The sequence below is a fragment of the Camelus bactrianus genome, chromosome 5 (genome assembly GCF_048773025.1).
Source record: "Camelus bactrianus isolate YW-2024 breed Bactrian camel chromosome 5, ASM4877302v1, whole genome shotgun sequence".
In the NCBI taxonomy this organism is placed as follows: domain Eukaryota; kingdom Metazoa; phylum Chordata; class Mammalia; order Artiodactyla; family Camelidae; genus Camelus; species Camelus bactrianus.
The window spans coordinates 99,756,265-99,772,844 of record NC_133543.1 but is presented as its reverse complement, the minus strand read 5'-3'; the positions used below and the strand labels follow the sequence as shown (position 1 = coordinate 99,772,844).

General features: G+C 48.0%; 1 protein-coding gene across 1 annotated transcript in view; it reads right to left on the bottom strand.

The window, feature by feature from the left end:
* Window positions 1-13,985, bottom strand: part of TRPM8 (transient receptor potential cation channel subfamily M member 8) — a 76,518-nt gene extending 62,533 nt beyond the window's left edge. Inside the window, exons 1-7 of the mRNA XM_010948162.3 lie at window positions 13,869-13,985; window positions 10,461-10,534; window positions 7,337-7,493; window positions 6,529-6,706; window positions 3,852-4,024; window positions 1,867-2,041; window positions 973-1,040 (exon numbers count right to left, since the gene is read on the bottom strand). Coding sequence (XP_010946464.1) covers window positions 973-1,040; window positions 1,867-2,041; window positions 3,852-4,024; window positions 6,529-6,706; window positions 7,337-7,493; window positions 10,461-10,534; window positions 13,869-13,985 — 942 coding nt within the window. The remainder of the gene's footprint in view (window positions 1-972; window positions 1,041-1,866; window positions 2,042-3,851; window positions 4,025-6,528; window positions 6,707-7,336; window positions 7,494-10,460; window positions 10,535-13,868) is intronic.
* Window positions 13,986-16,580: the final 2,595 nt, after the last annotated feature.

The following is a 16,580-nucleotide window of genomic DNA, read 5'->3' as shown; positions in this document are numbered from 1 at the left end:
GTGAGACGGCGGAGCAGACTTGGTGGGAAATGCTGTGGACAGGCAGTGCCCCAGGACTGCAGCAGCTCTCTGGGAACCTTAATCCTAAATCTAAAATTTGAGAGAGCGCTAAGAAATGTAACCACCTTCAATTACTTTCTCTTCCCCTCTCTCCCTCTTTAACGTGACTGCTTCTTCAAGCATCTCCGTACTGTTTCACAGTGAAAAACAATTTTTTTTTCATTTATTTATTTATTTATTTTATTACATTATTTATTTTAATTTTTCTCTGAAAAATCTTTCCCTGAAAGACTTTTATTTATGTTGTTTTTTGTTTATTTGTTTTTTTGTAGAGGGGTTCATTATTTTACTTGTAAGTTTATTTTTTTAATGGAGGTGCTGGGGATTAAACCCAGGACTTTGTGCCTGCTAAGCACACATTCTACCACTGAGCTGTACCCTCCCCTTAAGATTTTTATTTAATAATGGTCTCAGCAGTAGCTCTCATAGCAGGTGTTCAGTTAATACCTGCTGATGAAGGAATGAATGAATGAATGAATGAAAAGATCATTCTTACAGAAAATAAACAAAGGGAAGTGTTAGATTACAATTCTAAATAACTCTGCCAGAAATTTCATGTAACCCTAGGTGTGTATGATCGCAGCTCATCTCCACACAGATGGGGTGGCCAAGGTTTCCCAACACACATGCTGGTTAAGGTCCTTAAGTCTTGTGAGTTAATGTTGAGACTTCTCTTTGGCAGGTTGTTGGCCAAAGCCAACATCAAGTATAGAGGCTACTCATGTCGCTGCAAAGTCTCTTCCTAAATCTTCTCAATTGAGGAAACAACCCAAGCCTGTTAGGGACACACTGTGTGGTGGGAAAATGCTACCTACTTGCTTATAGAAAAGAAAGTAATCAAAAGCCCTGAAAACACAAATTTGTTGACTAAGTTTGTTAACCAATCTTCTAGAAAACCAAACCAAGACTCACTTTTAAAGTCTCCTTCCCACCTCCTTGGGCAAAACACACAATGGGGATCTTGCCACCGTAGTTGGAATCTGCAGGATAGAAAACATTAAAACTTAATTTGGGCTCATCAGAAATACTCACCTACCTCAAAGAAGTGGGGGGACCAGCAGTGTCTGCCCCGTGGGCCCAGGATGTGGTCTGATGGCTGCAGATCTCACAGACTTGACTACCTACCAGCTCATCACAATGGATGCATCTCTGTTCCCTAAACCAGTAACAGCATCACACAGGTCATGCTGCAATTTGCTAAAGTCTGTCAATGACTTACTTTGGCTGATATATATGAAGGCCAGGTTCAAGTTAGTCCTTACAATAATTACACTTTCACTCAATTGCACAATCTTATACTTTCTTGAGAGGGTGGGAAAATTGCATAACTATGTGTTGCACTCAATTGCCGCATTCTCCCCTTGAAACCAATGTTTTTGGTGGTTCTAATATATACAAGTAGCCAGTATTCAAGAAGCAAACCATCCACTGTTAAGCTAGTGGGTGGTTTTTATCATTTATACCCTAGCTAATTGCATTGCTTTATCCGCACAAATTTGCCACAGTGGATTTTATGTGCCCTTAAATGTTGCATGCAGAACAGACAGCAGGTCGCTACACTGACAAACCAGGGTGGGACGAGGCGGCCTTGTCAATGTTCTACACGTTGAAGGGTACACATCACCGTAACCTTGGCAGAAGCATTTCTAGTGCATTAAAGAAGAGAAACAGCAGCTCTTCCTTAGCAGACGGACACCTAGTTGGGTGGGTTCACCAGGCTTCACTCAATAATTAGGAGCCACGGCTGGTGCTGCTGCTCCTCTTGTTAGTGACATTTGTCGGACATCCCACCTCCTAAATACCGACCCTGAATAGTGCGCTCGGAGATGTACTTCTCCAGCTGGTTCCGGAGCTTTGCCTCAACTGTGGGATGCCCGTGACAGCCGCTGTCCACTAGCAGCAGATGGGTGTGATTGTTGTCCAGGATGTACAGAGGGTCTCTCTTGAAGTCATCCATGATGTACTGAGCTGAAAAATATCCCTGAAAAGCACAGAGAAACTTGTCTCAGATTTATCTGTTGGCCAAAATGCATGATGACATTTTTATATGTTCATATGAAGGCTAACCCTTTGGGTTCGACTACACTGATGCCTCCTCCCAGAATCCTAAGTGCAGAAGGGTCTTAGAGATCTCACAGTGAAGGCCATCATTTTAAATACGAAGAAATGAAGGTTTGACGTGGTTGGGTCACTTGCCTACTGTCACATAAATGACCGGTGGCAATGTGAGAATCAGATTCCCAATCTGGTTTTTATTCCATCACCCTGTGCTCCTTTGGATAAACTCACTGGAACGGACATCATTCAGGAAAGCATGTGTGTTTCCAGACACACACACACACATCCGCGTATTTGTTGGGGATGTATCATATGACAAGACCTAGGCCAGGGTCTAGGGATTAGAAAATGAATAGGATACTTTGTCCCAACACTTAATGCCAGAGAAATAAAAACTTCTGTGGGCGTATAAAGAAAGAAGTTCCTGGCCCTCATTTAGTTGTTAAAGTATCAGGGTTGCCCTAGAAGGTGCTTCAACCCAATCTCCAAGAACACAGGTTAAGTTGAAAACTCAGTGGGGAGAGGAAGGTTATTGACTCTATTAACAACACCTATACAGTCAGAACAAAGGTAGAATGAAAAGTAAAATTCAAATGTTACAGTTCGTTAAGTGGCCCTTGCCCAGTCAGGAGCTCCAATCAGGAGAGTCCTGAATATGACAGATGAGATCATATTTGCGAGACAGGCAGCCAGGCATTTAACAGAAGAGGAATACAAAACCCGTGGATAAAAAGCCCTGACCACATTCATTGTACTCCGCCATTTATAAAGGGACTTGAGCATCCTCGGATCCTGGTAACTGCAGGGTAAAAGCTCCCACGCACTCTGCTCAATTTTATCCCGTAACAATACAAGGAGATTGCAATAAAAACTCAGAGAAGGGCCCTTGCTCAAGACTGTGCATCTAGGAGAGGGGTGGTGACGCACAGACTTCCCTGCCCGCAGAGCCCCTCCTCCCCACCGCCCACCCGCCGCCTCCTGGGAGAGGCTCAGCAAACACCTTCCCACTTCCCACTGCCCCTCGCAAACTCCAAAGTGGTTACAGACACAGAAGTCAGATAATTTTTAGAAATAAGAACCATGGTAATTTCCCAAATCCTGAAGATTCACTGCCTAAATTTCTGAGGCATCCCAGATGGAAGAAGGTGTAGATTAAATCAGGATTTCTCATCATCTGGCTCAAAGCTGCTGGGTATAGAAGACCAGTTGGTTATGTGGTCCTCAACTCACTAGAAATGCTGTTTTCAAAATTTCACACTTGATACAAAACCTCATACGTCTACCTTGTCTTTTGAACATGAAGTACACATTTGATTACGCTCTAAACATGCTCACAGGAAATCTTGGAGAAGGGGGCGTCTCACAGCCCTCTTAATGCCAAATTAACCAGGGGCCACAGAAGTCACTTCAATTCCTGTGAGTGTGGCCAAGCAAGAAGGCAACCGTGGTCTGGGCTTGAGCCCTCTTGGTGTGGATTCAGGTCATGGTTATAAAGAATCAAGAACCTGACTCTACCATAATTGCCTGGGAACAACTTCGAATGAACAAAGCACATCCATTGGTAACGCCTTTCCAGGAGTTCTTTGATTATGTCATCCCTGTTTTTAATTCCTGAGGCTCCAAAGGTGCTCCTTGTAAGGCCGACTCCCCTACGAGCTGGCTCCATCCCAGAGCCCCGTGCCATGCTCATTCACCCCTGTGACCTCGCAGACCTCCTCGCGTCCGGCTGGTACCTCGACATCACAGTTCCTGATGAGGGCATCCCTGTTGGAGACCATGCCCCAGGCCACTATGCCGATGGCCACGACGTTCTCCTCGGAACTCCTGCTGATGGTGTTGTCTCTCACCACCTCCCCGATATACTTCATCAGGCCATAGTGCGTGCCTCCGGTGAGAATCCAAGCGCCTGCCAACAAGAGAGGAACACAAGGCTCCGTGGCTCTGAGTCAGCTTCCCGTCCTGTGCTCACAGCCCCCTGAAGAAGCTCCCCCCGTGAGCACCAGCAGGACTGCAGCCACACTTTGGAACAGGCCTGACCTACGACCACATGGAAAGGAAGGAGGGACGGATCTCAGCGTTTCCAAGAGATGCTGGTTTAAAAAAAAACCCCACAAATTCTAGACTCCACTCTAGATCCATGTCCTCAGACTCTCTGGGAGGTGGGGCAGGGCTGTGTCTTTAACTAGCCTCTTTTTATGGATAATAATTGCCTGGTTTGAATCTTTGAGCAAGTTAGGCAGTGTCACCATGCTAAGCGGAGTGCTCTGCTCTCACGCTACTCCCCCCACTTCCAGGGATCTGAGTGGTCTTCCTGGCATGACCCTGATGCCTACAACTTAACTTTACAGTTACACAATTTTGCACAGTGGTATTTCAAAGTTTATATCTGATGATTTTCACCATGTCAAGGATTTTGCACATTTTCCTTTTTGTTTTCAAAATTGAAGTAAAATACCTAGAAAATATTGTTTCACATAATAATAGAATCTAAAGTTGGAAATGCCCTTAGTCTAATATGCTACCCACACGGGAATCCAGCCGGAAGCTTGGTCCCCAGCCTCTCTTGACTAGCTCTGGTAACAGAAGCCTCAGGGGTCCTGAGGCAGCCCTGTCCCCCAAACTTAGAAAGTTCTTTTGTTCACTTGTCTCCACTCTCTGATTTACTGCTGTCTTTGCCAGAAGGAACTAGTTGAGCCATCTCCCACATAAAAGTCCTTCCAATGGTTTAAGGCAAATGTGATGTAGTCCCTAGAAGTTTCAGACCCAATCCCTTTGGCCAATTCTCACAGAATGTGAGTCCCAGACCCCACACCCAGGCCCCTTTCTCTGGACAGATTTCAGCTGTCAACATCCCCCTTTCAGATGAAATGACAGAAGTAAAATAGCACTCCACGGGGCCAGCGCAGCACACATGAGACAATTAACCATTAACTTCCCAGCTCTGGCCCCTCACTTCATCTAAGATGTCCCAGCTCAGGGATTTTTGTCTGCTTCGCTCTTTTATATCCCCAGCACCTAAAACAATTCCTTACACACAGTAGGCATTTAATAAGTATGTGTTAAATGAATGAATGATGTGTACACAGATTTAGTAGTAAGGAAGCTGAGTTGCTAGGCTTCATAACAAAGTAATTACCTACCGGGGTCCCTTCTGGTTGGTCAGGAAATTAAGAATAAATGGGGGGTAGGGGGACACAGTTTCTTCTTGACATTAAGGAAGAACATACCTAAAATAAGACATGCTACCTTAGTTCTGTCAACTAATATTCTTAATTAAGAAGTTTTTTAAATGTTAGCCTTAGATAAACTGATACAATAAATGTTAGGCTTTGATAAATGGAATCTAATCTTGAGGAAACATCCGTCAAACTCAAATGGAAGGAAGTCTGCAAAAACAACTCGCCTATCCTCTTCAAAAAAGCCCTGAAAGACTGAGAAAGGCTACATACAGATCAGTTCAAGATGAAAGAAAGCTTTTTGGTTTTCTATGATATGAAAAGCTGAATGGGAAGAACATTGTTGAGATAATTAGCAAAATTAAAATGTAGACTCTCTGATAACAGAATCGGTCAGTGTTAACTTTCTCAGTTTTGAAAGTTGTACTGGGTTATGTGACAGAACATTCCTGTTCTTCAGAGATGCACACTGACATACTGAAGGATAAGGATTATGATACCTAAAATTTACTCTCAAATGATTTTTTAATCATGACATCTGGATAGTTACAGAGAGAGATAAGACAAACATGGAAGAATGCTAACAACTGGTGAATCTAAATGAAGGGTGTACAGATATTCATTGTATTATTCTTCCAACTTTTCCGTAGGTTTGAAATTTTTCCTAATAAAAAGTTAAAAAGAAAAAAATTAGCTGACTATTTCAAATAAAGCCACGGTGATTTGTTTTGATCTCTATCAGACAATTACGTGGTGCTCACAACCTGCCAGGCACTGTCACTGTTTCCCAAGCCCACCACTGATCTCAAAACCAAAGAGCACACGTTAAACTTACTTTTCTGATTGGCCAGGAATACTCTGGGAAAAGCTTCTATGTAAAAATAACGAAATGAAAATCTTATAAGATTAAAAGAAACATAAATTTACCCACAAGGAAGCATCTTAAAGCTGATTCTAAGGGGGCTACTGTGGGAACCACCCTCACCGCTCCCCTCCCCCAGCCCCCCATCTGCCAGGGCTCCCTGTCTGTCCCTCCACTTGAGGAGCTTGTTTTGAAACAATGATGAAGCACACAGTTCCAGAGCTTCTGGATTCCGCGCAGGAACTGCACGGGGAACGGCACTCGGTCCGCGGGGACGCTGCGCAGCCGGCGTGGCGCAGCCCGCGGCGCACGGCCCCGCCGCCAGCGCCGCCGCCGCAGGGACCGCCCGGCGCCGCCCGGGGCCGCGCGCACCTTTCGACTGCGCGATGTAGATCAGGCGGCTGAAGATCTTGCGCATGCGCGGCTTCAGGGCGAAGTTCTTGGCGCCGCCGGTCACGGAAATGACCAGGTTGGGCGTTTTCAGGTGCCAGTGCTGGGTCAGCAGCTCGTAGAGGGTCTCCGCGTCCGTGTCGCAGGACAGTCGGATATACTGTGGGGGATAAAAAATCGAGTGAGAACCTGGACGCCAAATCATTCCTCCAGGGGAATGCTCCCGAGCGGAAGCGTCAGGATTCGCACGTGTTCGCCTGAGCATCGAGCTCAGCCCAGCAAACCGGCTCCTCCGGGAGGGGAGAGGGAGCCAGGCAAGGTGGCCCATCCTGGGGCAGAGGCCTTGGGAAGAGACAGAGTGAATGGAGCTGGGTCACCTTCCAGCGGCAGCCGCAGGGCTTAGGGATGTGAGGATTCAAGGCTCAGCTCCCAGCTTCCTCTGGGTGGTTATGTCCCTGGGACGGAGGACACAGGAAGATTTAAGGAGACACCATTAACAATCATTGAACATCTTTGTAAAATCCTGCATAAGAGCCTGCAGTGTGGGTGTGTAGAGGGAAATGTCACCTTATTCAAGGCCACATTGATTCTCAGGAATGTCATATGCCAAGTAAATCACACGATTCACAAAAGCGTCTGTGGGGCCTTTTGTGACAGTGAGGGTCAACATGGATGTTACATGAGGCTGGAGAAAGGACCCTGGGTGACAAGCCGTCATCACCCATTGAGCTTTGCTGTTGCACATAATCGCACCTGGATTAGCCAGTTAAAGCAGAAAACTATGGCTTACCTTCCCTTTCTTCCCCAGAGTCTCAAACTGAATGTCCCCAAAGGCATCAGTGGGAAATTCCTTGGTGTGTTTTTTGTAATTCCATTTCTCACTTTGGTTGATCTGGGTGCCTTCAATGTGCTGGCTCTGGGCATAGCCACACTTGCACACGTTTTCCCTGAGCGGAATGATATTGACAGGAAGGAACAGATTTCATTAAACTTACCCAAAGATTTCATCACATTTCTTAAAATAAACCACACAGCTTAAATAAACACAAAGAGATTTCACCGTCACATCTGATTTTCAGCCTATTTTCATCATCTCGGTTGTTTAAAAACTGTCTTAGTGTTGTATCCCTGTGATGTGGACCATCCAGGCGATACAACTGTATCGCTTCTGAGAAAGAAGAAAGCTGGATGCAGGGAGCAGGGGGCACAAAGACAGAGAAGATTTCTTTAGTCTCCACGTGTTCCAGCAACAGTCCTGACCATTCTACACTCCCAGCCACTTCTCTCTCTTAGTGTCTGCATGGCATTTCTGTTTCCTTAGTGTAAATCGTCCCCCCACTTCCCGTTTAGGTTAAGCTAATTTGGGTTCCTTGTAACTGAAAGTCTTAATTACTAGAGTAAGGAAATTGTCTGTACTCAAACTACATGTCAAAACGTTCAATATTTTCTAGAGTTATAAAAATTGAGCAAGAACCTGTATCCAAAATCATTCCTCCAGCAGCAATCTTGTCTCCTTTTTGGGACAGTTTCCTGGGGCATCACTCAGTTTGGCCAAGGAAAAATGTCCACCAGAATTGATCACAATTTCTTCAATCCTTTCTCTTACAAAGCCTGGAGGCACTTCCTGAGCTTAGACTGTTCCTGATGGTCTCGGAGTCACCCCCACTAGGGTCCAAGTTGGCTTCCTCCCCTCTCTTTTTAGCTGTTATCATCCCACTATCCTTTGGGATCTGTCCACACCCACCCAAGCCCATTGCAAGACTGGGGAGGGAAGTCCTTGTTCTGCCTGTCCTTGCTATAACTGACGACCGACTCAAGCCCTTTTCCCTTCCAAGGGTAGGCCTGTGTCTCAGGTGACGGTGACTGAGACACTTCTCCGACTCCATCTTGGTGGTCTTTGGGTTGGTAGCCCTCCAAGCAGCAATTTGCATGATTTGGTTAACAAATGGTGAAGAGGCCAGGAAGAATGCCAGGAAGGCATTAGGAGCACAGATACATGGAAAAGGCATAGGAGTGACAGAAAGGAGAGATGGCGAGGACAGGAGAGAATCAGGAGGCTAGTTCTACCCCAAACAAGTCCAAATCCTATAGCGCCACACTGTCAAGATAGCAGCCACTAGCCACAGGTAGCTATTTAATTTAATTTAAAAATTCAGTTCCTTGGTTGCGCTAGCCACATTTCAAATGCTCACTGGACACAAGTGGGCAGTGACTGGTTTTTCTTGCATCCGTTTCTCCTTCTGCCAGGAGCAATGCCCTGGTTTCCCTTTCAGGAATCATGCCTTTCCACCCTAGGTCCATGTGGACACAGCACTCAAGGCTGATCGGTCACGTATCCCATCGCCCAGTCCCAGGGATTAGAGCCAGTGCCTGGCCCAGGCCAGGCCAGTAAGAGCCATGAACGTGGGCCCAGGACTTTGGGCGAAATTGCTAAGAACATGGCCCTGTCTCCACTCACTGGGAAGCTGAAAAGGTTGTGGTGTCCCAAGGCAGTGTCGTTCTTAGAAGGGTTGGGAGCTGGGAATAAAAAGAATGCACAACTAGGAACCAAAAATCTGGGTTCAACTCATCGAGCTCCAGCCAGTCACGTGACCCTGGATAAAATCCTGAGCCCCTCCAGGCCTCACTTCGCCTTGTCAGTCACAGGGCACTAACAGCTACCTCGCAGTGTTCATAGAATGAAGCATCAAGCGCAGAAAGTCTGCCTGACGCAGCCATTAGCCAGTAAATATCTGTTGAATAAATGAATGAATGAATCCAAACTGTGTTTCCTGCTAACCAAACAAACAGATCAACAGCAGAATCTTTCAGTGACACGTGGGGAGTGCGTAGCGGATTCACAGAGTTTATACTGTGTCAAGATGCCTCGTAATGACTTAAGTTTATACCAAAGACAAAACAGAGCTCTCTTAGCTTTTCCCATGTTCATTTTCCAACTGTACAAAGTAAGGAAACACATTTTTTGAGAACCAGCCACGTGCTGAGGCTCTCTGGTGGGAATTTTACATCTTACCCCCTGAATTCTTACGGCAACTCGGGGTGTATACTTCGCTAGAGTTTTAGGATAAGAGGATTGGGTTCAGGAAAGAGAGTGACTGGCTCGAGGTCATGCAGCGAGCAGGCAGCCGGGCCAAGGCTGGATCCAAGGCTGGTTCTAACGTGCCCGCTCTTGTTCTCACCTCCTTGGTTTGTTCACGGTCTCTGTTCAACAGAGTCGGTGCTATAAACGACAGCAGCAACTATCCAATCAGTTAATAGCCAGCCCGTCTCCTATCCCCAGCAGGCAAAAGAGGCGGGGGCAGAGAGGGGTGAGACCGGAGGGAGGGAAAGCTAAAATCGCTTCATTTGACGCGGGGCACGTTCCAGAAAAGAGCAGTGGTCAGTCCTCTCACTCACTGGCCCAGCAGGTAACACTCGCTGAGGACTGCCCGCGGGCAGAGCGGCTGGGGGCTGCTCCCCAGGGCTTTTGTGACTCAGCCTTGGTGTTTCAAAACACACGAGACTCCGAGGAGATGAAATCCAGATTCGATGGGATGGACCACAGTCAAGAACCTGACAGCGGAGCCAGTCAAACTGCCTCGTGTGCGCAGGCTGGGTGCCACCCGCCAAGCTCTATGAGACAGGAAGCTACGCTGCCACGGGCTCCCGTGCACGCGGAAATACTGAAGAGAGTGACAACCTCTTTTGGAGTCTTTACCAACTACCTCCAAAGCTAAAAATACGAAATGAAACGAGGCCTCTCTAGGGACAAGCTGCTTGCCAAATCCTTCCTGTTCACACGCCATTTCTGAGAATTGCAAGATGAAAACAACTTTAATAATGAACTAGTGAGCATTTGTTTGTTGGCTGTCATGGCGATCAATAATTTTATTTTTGAACATGGTGACAAAAACGGAGGGAAAATTGTTGCTTACGTGGCCTTGGAATCTTTGGTAAAGAAGACACATTCCCGTTTCTTAAAATTTGCTTGAATAAAATTCACCAAGTCCTTTGGAGAAAGAACATTGGAATAATGCATCACTAATACGTTCTCACCCCCTGCCGCTTTTAATGAATATAAATGTGACCTACACCTACTTCAAAGGTTTTAAGAATTCGCCACCTACCCGCAGCATCCAGCATGCATTCACGCTTTCAGAGCACACAGACTTTGTAAAAAGAGGCATACACTTAAATTTTTATAACTAAATGCAAATTTTTCTAAAAGTTACTTGGCATCATCTTATAACAAATGGCATTATACACATACAAAGTATGTTTTTCCGACTGTAAGGCTGCTGGGGGAATGTAAGCGTTTGCTGATAGCTTTGCATCAATAATGTATTATTGCAAATTCCCATTCTTCTTATGCTTGCTTTTCAAAAGAGGATGGATTCCAAGCACTCCTTCGAGAATCACATCTGTCCCCCCATGGGCGTATCCGGGACCTAATTCTGACAAAACCACAAGCTTCCCTTTAGTTGGCAGAAGCAAACTATTTGGGAATCATTGAAAAAAACTTCAAAAATATCTACAGTCCTCAAAGAGGGGGAAGATATTTGCAACCTATATGAAGCATCATAAGGTTGGTAAACAGAACATGTAAAGGTCTATAAATCATTAAGAATAAGACAGACAACCCAGTGGGGAAATGGCAGAAGATAGGAGCAGGCATTGAATAAAAGAGGGCACACGAATAGCCCATAAATACATGGAAAGAAGCTCAGCCTCATCAGTAATGAGGCAAATGGGAAGTGAAATCACGAGGACATCCCATTACACACCCACTAGGCTGGAAAAGTTAAAGCGGCATTGACACCAAATGCCACTCGGGGCGGTAAGGAGATTGGCCCAACCCCTCTGGGAAACAGACCACCACTGCCAGTAGTTACGCCCCTAGAAACAGTCCCCTGTGTCCCGTGAATGACCTGCAAGCTCAGACGCCTGGCACTGGGCGGGCAGCTTTAGGTGGCTGTCTTGCCCCTTGGAGGTGGGGCTGGCACCCACCTTCTGATGTCCTGAGACATCAGAGAATGGGGACCACGTGCCCCCTCTTACTGGCCTTTTGAACGAATTTTCCCCATAAGTCCTGTGTCTTAAACCCAGTCCTGGCAAGGGAGAGGTGCTTGCTGTCACCCACCAGCCTTAACCCAAAGAACGCTCTTCAGGGGGCCCGGCTCACACATCTAAGAAGGTTCAGGGTGGCCCTGCTCCTAAAAGCAAAACCCCAAATCCAAATGTTCACTCCTGTTAGGCTGGAAAAACGTGCACGTGATGGGGTGCAGTGTGTCAGCAAGTCAGTCAACAACCACTGAGGCCGCCCACTGTGGAGGGATCACCAACACAGGATGGTGAGCAAAGCAGGAATTCACAGAATACTTCCTGTGTAATTCTGCATATATCCAAACAGACAAATCGAACCACATATTGTTTATGGACATATATTCAAATCATAAACTTACAAATAAAAGTAAGGAATGGGGAACACAAAATTCAGGAGAGTGGTCCCCTTTGACACGGAGGGCACGCGGGGACTCCTGCAGTGCTGGTGGTGGGTACAGGACTGTTCATTTTAGTTACCAGGGGGAAAGGGGGTAGGAAAGGATAAATTGGGAGTTTGAGATCTGCAGATACTGACTACTATGTATAAAATAGATAAACAAGAAATTTCTTCTGTACAGCACAGGGAACTAGGCTCAGCATTTTATAGTAACCTATAATGAAAAAAATTATGAAAAAGAATATGTGCATGTATATATGTCTGACTGAAGCACTGTGCTGTACACCAGAAACTGACACAACATTATAAACTGACTATACTACAATTTTTTAAAAATTTGATATAAACCAATAAATAAATAAATAAAAGCTATTATCTTGGGGGAATAAAGTGTTCATTTTACGATTCCTCCTTAAGCTGGGAATTTACATTTGTACATTCTTTTCTACTTACAATAAAAATGTGGAAAGCAAACGTAACTTCTACACTCATCTAAATGCAAAAATTTTGAAAACCTGTGACGCCCTTTCTTCCTCATAACATTTTCTATGCACTTCACTAATTTTACGTCCACTTAACAAAGATGATGAAAACTCAACAGATGTATAAACTTGTGAAATCAATGATCGTGGAAGAGGGTTGGTGAGAAAAACTGCCTTGTTGCTAAAAGTTCCTTCTTAAAATGCACTTTGCAGAGGCATATGTTCTTAGGGGCAAACAGGACCCCCCAGAACTGGGATGTACTTGGTGGTCTCAGAAGTTCTACCCAAAGTCCATCACTGAGCGAAGCAGGAAATCCATCCGGAAGTCTCGAAGGAGCAGGGCAAGAGAGTCGGCCTTTGCCTCCCGGAGGCACCAATGCCTGCATCCAAGTGTGATCTGGAAAGGCGTTTTCTGCCCAACCCCCAGAGCTCTCTCACTGTGGAGGCTGGAGGAGGGGGGCGTTGGAGAGCCCACCAGCGTCCTTTACCCACTGTGTAATTCTCAGGGGCCAGGGCCAAGGTCACAGCAGGTGGAAAAGCTAGGAAGGCACTGGGTGTTGGGCGTGGCAAGTTCAGGAGCGGCCCCTGAGATCAAAACACTGACATGGCCAGCACCCCAGGAGGCCCCTCCCAGCCCCTCCTCCTTCCTTTTTCCGAAGCTAGCCACTAGCCTGATTTTTAACACTCTAGTCAAGGGGAGCCCTGGTGTCAGACTGGCACATTGCCTTTGTTTCCTGACAAACAAGAGTATTCACTAGGACCTGCGAGTGAGCAGAAAGCCTGCTGGGACGCCTCAAGGCGCGGGGAGGACAGGGGTGGGAGGGGCAGCACAAAGAGGAGGATCTTCTGCCGGCACCCTCACCCCCAGTAGGGTCTCTACATCCTGAAAGCAGCACGGACACGGGCTTGGAATGAGGAGGGACAGGTGCCAAGGAGATTAATTTGAAGCCATGACAAGAACAAATGCAGACCCAGAAGGAGCCTCCGGCCACAAGGGTGAAGAAAAGGACTGGGATTCAAGGAGCGTTTCCAAGGTGAACCCACAGGGCTGGAAGCAAGAACACCAAGCGTTAAATATGAATATTAAAAGTGTGGGATTGAAGATTTCATAAAGTCAGCGAACGAGTGCATTCTTTAACAACCTAAGGCAACAGTCACAATCTTTAAATTAGGAATGGTTGGAAAAGGACACAGAAGGGAAAATGCCTCTACATTTGACAAAAATAATCCACAGAAAAAAAATACTGTACAATGAGATATGATCTTTTTAAAGAAGGAGTATTGGTCCCCAAATCATCCTAACTGCAAAGTGATGCTTTCTGACGTAGCAAGGGCGTTGGTGGGGACCGCCCTCGACTCACGCTCTCGCTGTAGGATATGTCTGTGCTCCGAGACGCATTGGAGTACAGGGTCCGGGTGCTGCCCAGCGTGCCGTTCCTTCTGCTCCTCATGCTGAGCCGGGTGCCCTGGAGGGACATCTGTTCTCCTGTGGAGAAAAGGGGGGGGTGGGTAAGTCTGGATCACAAACAGCGCAAGGGCGCGCAGTTGCAAGCTTTACCAAGATGCCCTCCCCTCCTGCCTCTCCTCTCAGCGTCTGCGGTGCCCCCTACCCGCCCGCCCCCACCAGCCAATGGTACCCCTGCCTCTGCTCTTCTTGCTTCTTTCCTCCTGGTCCTCCGGGACTCAGCTTGAGTCCAGTTCTTCTGCACACCTTCCCTGTCCCCTCACGCCTGGGCAGAGACTCCCTGGGTGTCCCCCTCCTCTGCCAGGTGGAATCACGCATCACAGACCACCACGCATCGGGGTGTGAGAGAGCCCCTTCCAAGTTAGCGGGTTTGGAGTGAAAGGAACTTACAGAACTGGGGCTTGCATCCGCTGGAGGACGTGGCTGGTGGCGGCGGCCACGGCGAGGAGGCTTGCCCTGACCCAGTCAAGTGAGGTGGGAGAAGGACCCTGACCGGCGGTGCCAGCAGGGCCTGAGGGCCAGTGTGCCCTGGGTGACCCTGAGACTTGGAGGCAGCACATGGGTCCCAGGGACACCCGGCGGTTTCCTCCCAGGCTGGGGAGCAGGCCGTTAGCCCCGGCGTCAGGGAAGCCTCAGGCGCCATGGAGACTCGTCCCAGGCTGCCCTCGACCCATTCTTCCATGCTCAGACCCGCCCCTCCGAGCAGCAGGCGCTCTCCGTGCCTCTCCGTCTCCCAGACACCATCTCAGACCCTTCCCCACCGGGAGAGCCTCCACATCCCCGTGCTGTTCAGCAGACACAGCAGACACGACATCCGTGTCCCTGTGTCTCTTCCTGGGACGGAGCTCCCACAGCTGCCTGTGACCTCCCCCTCATCCTCGCCTCCGTCATCACCACCTCCAAGTGGCAACCCCACCCCCTTCGCCCTCTCCAGCCCCTCCCCTGGCCCACAGTTGGGGCCCCGCTCGCCTCCCCAGCCTGACAGCACCCACCTCCCTCTCCTTCAGGACCAGGCTCCTCACTGGGCCACGCCTTTCCCATCTGGGCCCCACTCTCGGTCTGGAACCCTCTTCCCCAAACCTTCCCCGTCTGGGTCACCTCCTGCTCATCCTCCCGACCTCGGCTTCCACACCCTTTCTTCAGTGAGGTGCCCAGTGGTGCCCAGGCTGGCGCAGGTGACCTGTTCTGGACCTTCTATTCCCCACCAAGCTGTGAGCACCCTGACTTGTTTCATGATCTGTTTGGCCTCGTCCATCTGCTTAAGTCAAAAACCAGATCTCTCTGTTTAGCACTGTATTCCCTGAGCCTGGCACAGTGCACGGAGCAGAAATGTACCAGTATTGACTGAGTGAATAATTTAAGTGATTGCCTCACACTCCCTCCCATCCTCCGAATCCTCCTTCGGCTTGCGCATTACTGGCCCCCGCCCTGCCTTCCACGCCCCTTGCACGTGGGAAGGCCTGAGACCCACGGCCCAGCCACACAGCTCCCCATCCCTCCGCCCCGCTCCTGCTCCTCCGCGTCCGGATCGGATCGCCTGTCCGGGCCTCAAAACCCTCCCACACCGCAGACAGGATGCCTCTCACAGCTCACGGAACCCTGGGGCCAGGCTGTTTAAAACGAGCAGCTCTTCTTTTACTTCTCTCCCCAGGCATCTCACAGAGAGGCTCAGAGTATTAATTGGTACTTTACATACATTATTGTAAAACCGCAAATCAATCCTGCAAGGTATTTACTATGATCCCCCTGCAGCAAATTGCTTCTAAGTAGGGCTCCAACGGCCAGGAAATGATTTTACGTGCTCACAGTGAAAAAAAAACTGCTTATTTCATTGCAAGGGAAAAGTGTATTCGGGCTTTTAAATCATATTTCAGTCAAATAAGAAATAGGAGCGCGTGTAAGGAGTGCAGGAAGTTGCCCGATTCTGACATTTCAAACGCCTTTATTCGGTGTTAGTTTCCAACTGGTTTTCTGAGGCCACTTTATATTCAACTTGACTAATTACGAGGCCAGGCGCCCTTCACAGCGCCCGCCATGACAACTATTCCAGGTGTAGCGTCTCCTAACCTCCTAAACGCATTCAGGAGTTGAGGCTTGGGTGTGGAAGGGGCTTTGGGAGAAGGGCCATCATGCCCAGGACTGAAGGCTTCCAGGCCAGTCTGGAGAGGAGAGGAGGGGGGCCATGGGGGACACCCCCCAGGGAACCTTGGGAAAGAGGGTGGCCCACGCCTATAGGGGGTGAACTGGAAAAGTAGGGTGACAACCAGGAGGAGGAAGAAGTGACAGTCACACCAGGGAGAAACCAGTCGACACATCACACTCTAAGGAAAAGTAATAAATCCCAGCGCCGGGTCGAACAATACAAAATCCAGCAGAAAAATGGGTAAACGAGCCAGAATCTTCCAAACAAGGGAGCCCAAACCACTAATCAACACGAACACACACCACGCCTTCCTACCACTAATAAACACGAACACACACCACACCTTCCTAACACGAAAGCCAGGGAAGTCCAGCAATGATGAAACACTCAGGGGACATATTTTCTGAGGACAGCGTTTGATGCTGGGAAGCGTGTACTGGGACAGGCTCTCGTGTGACTGTCCTG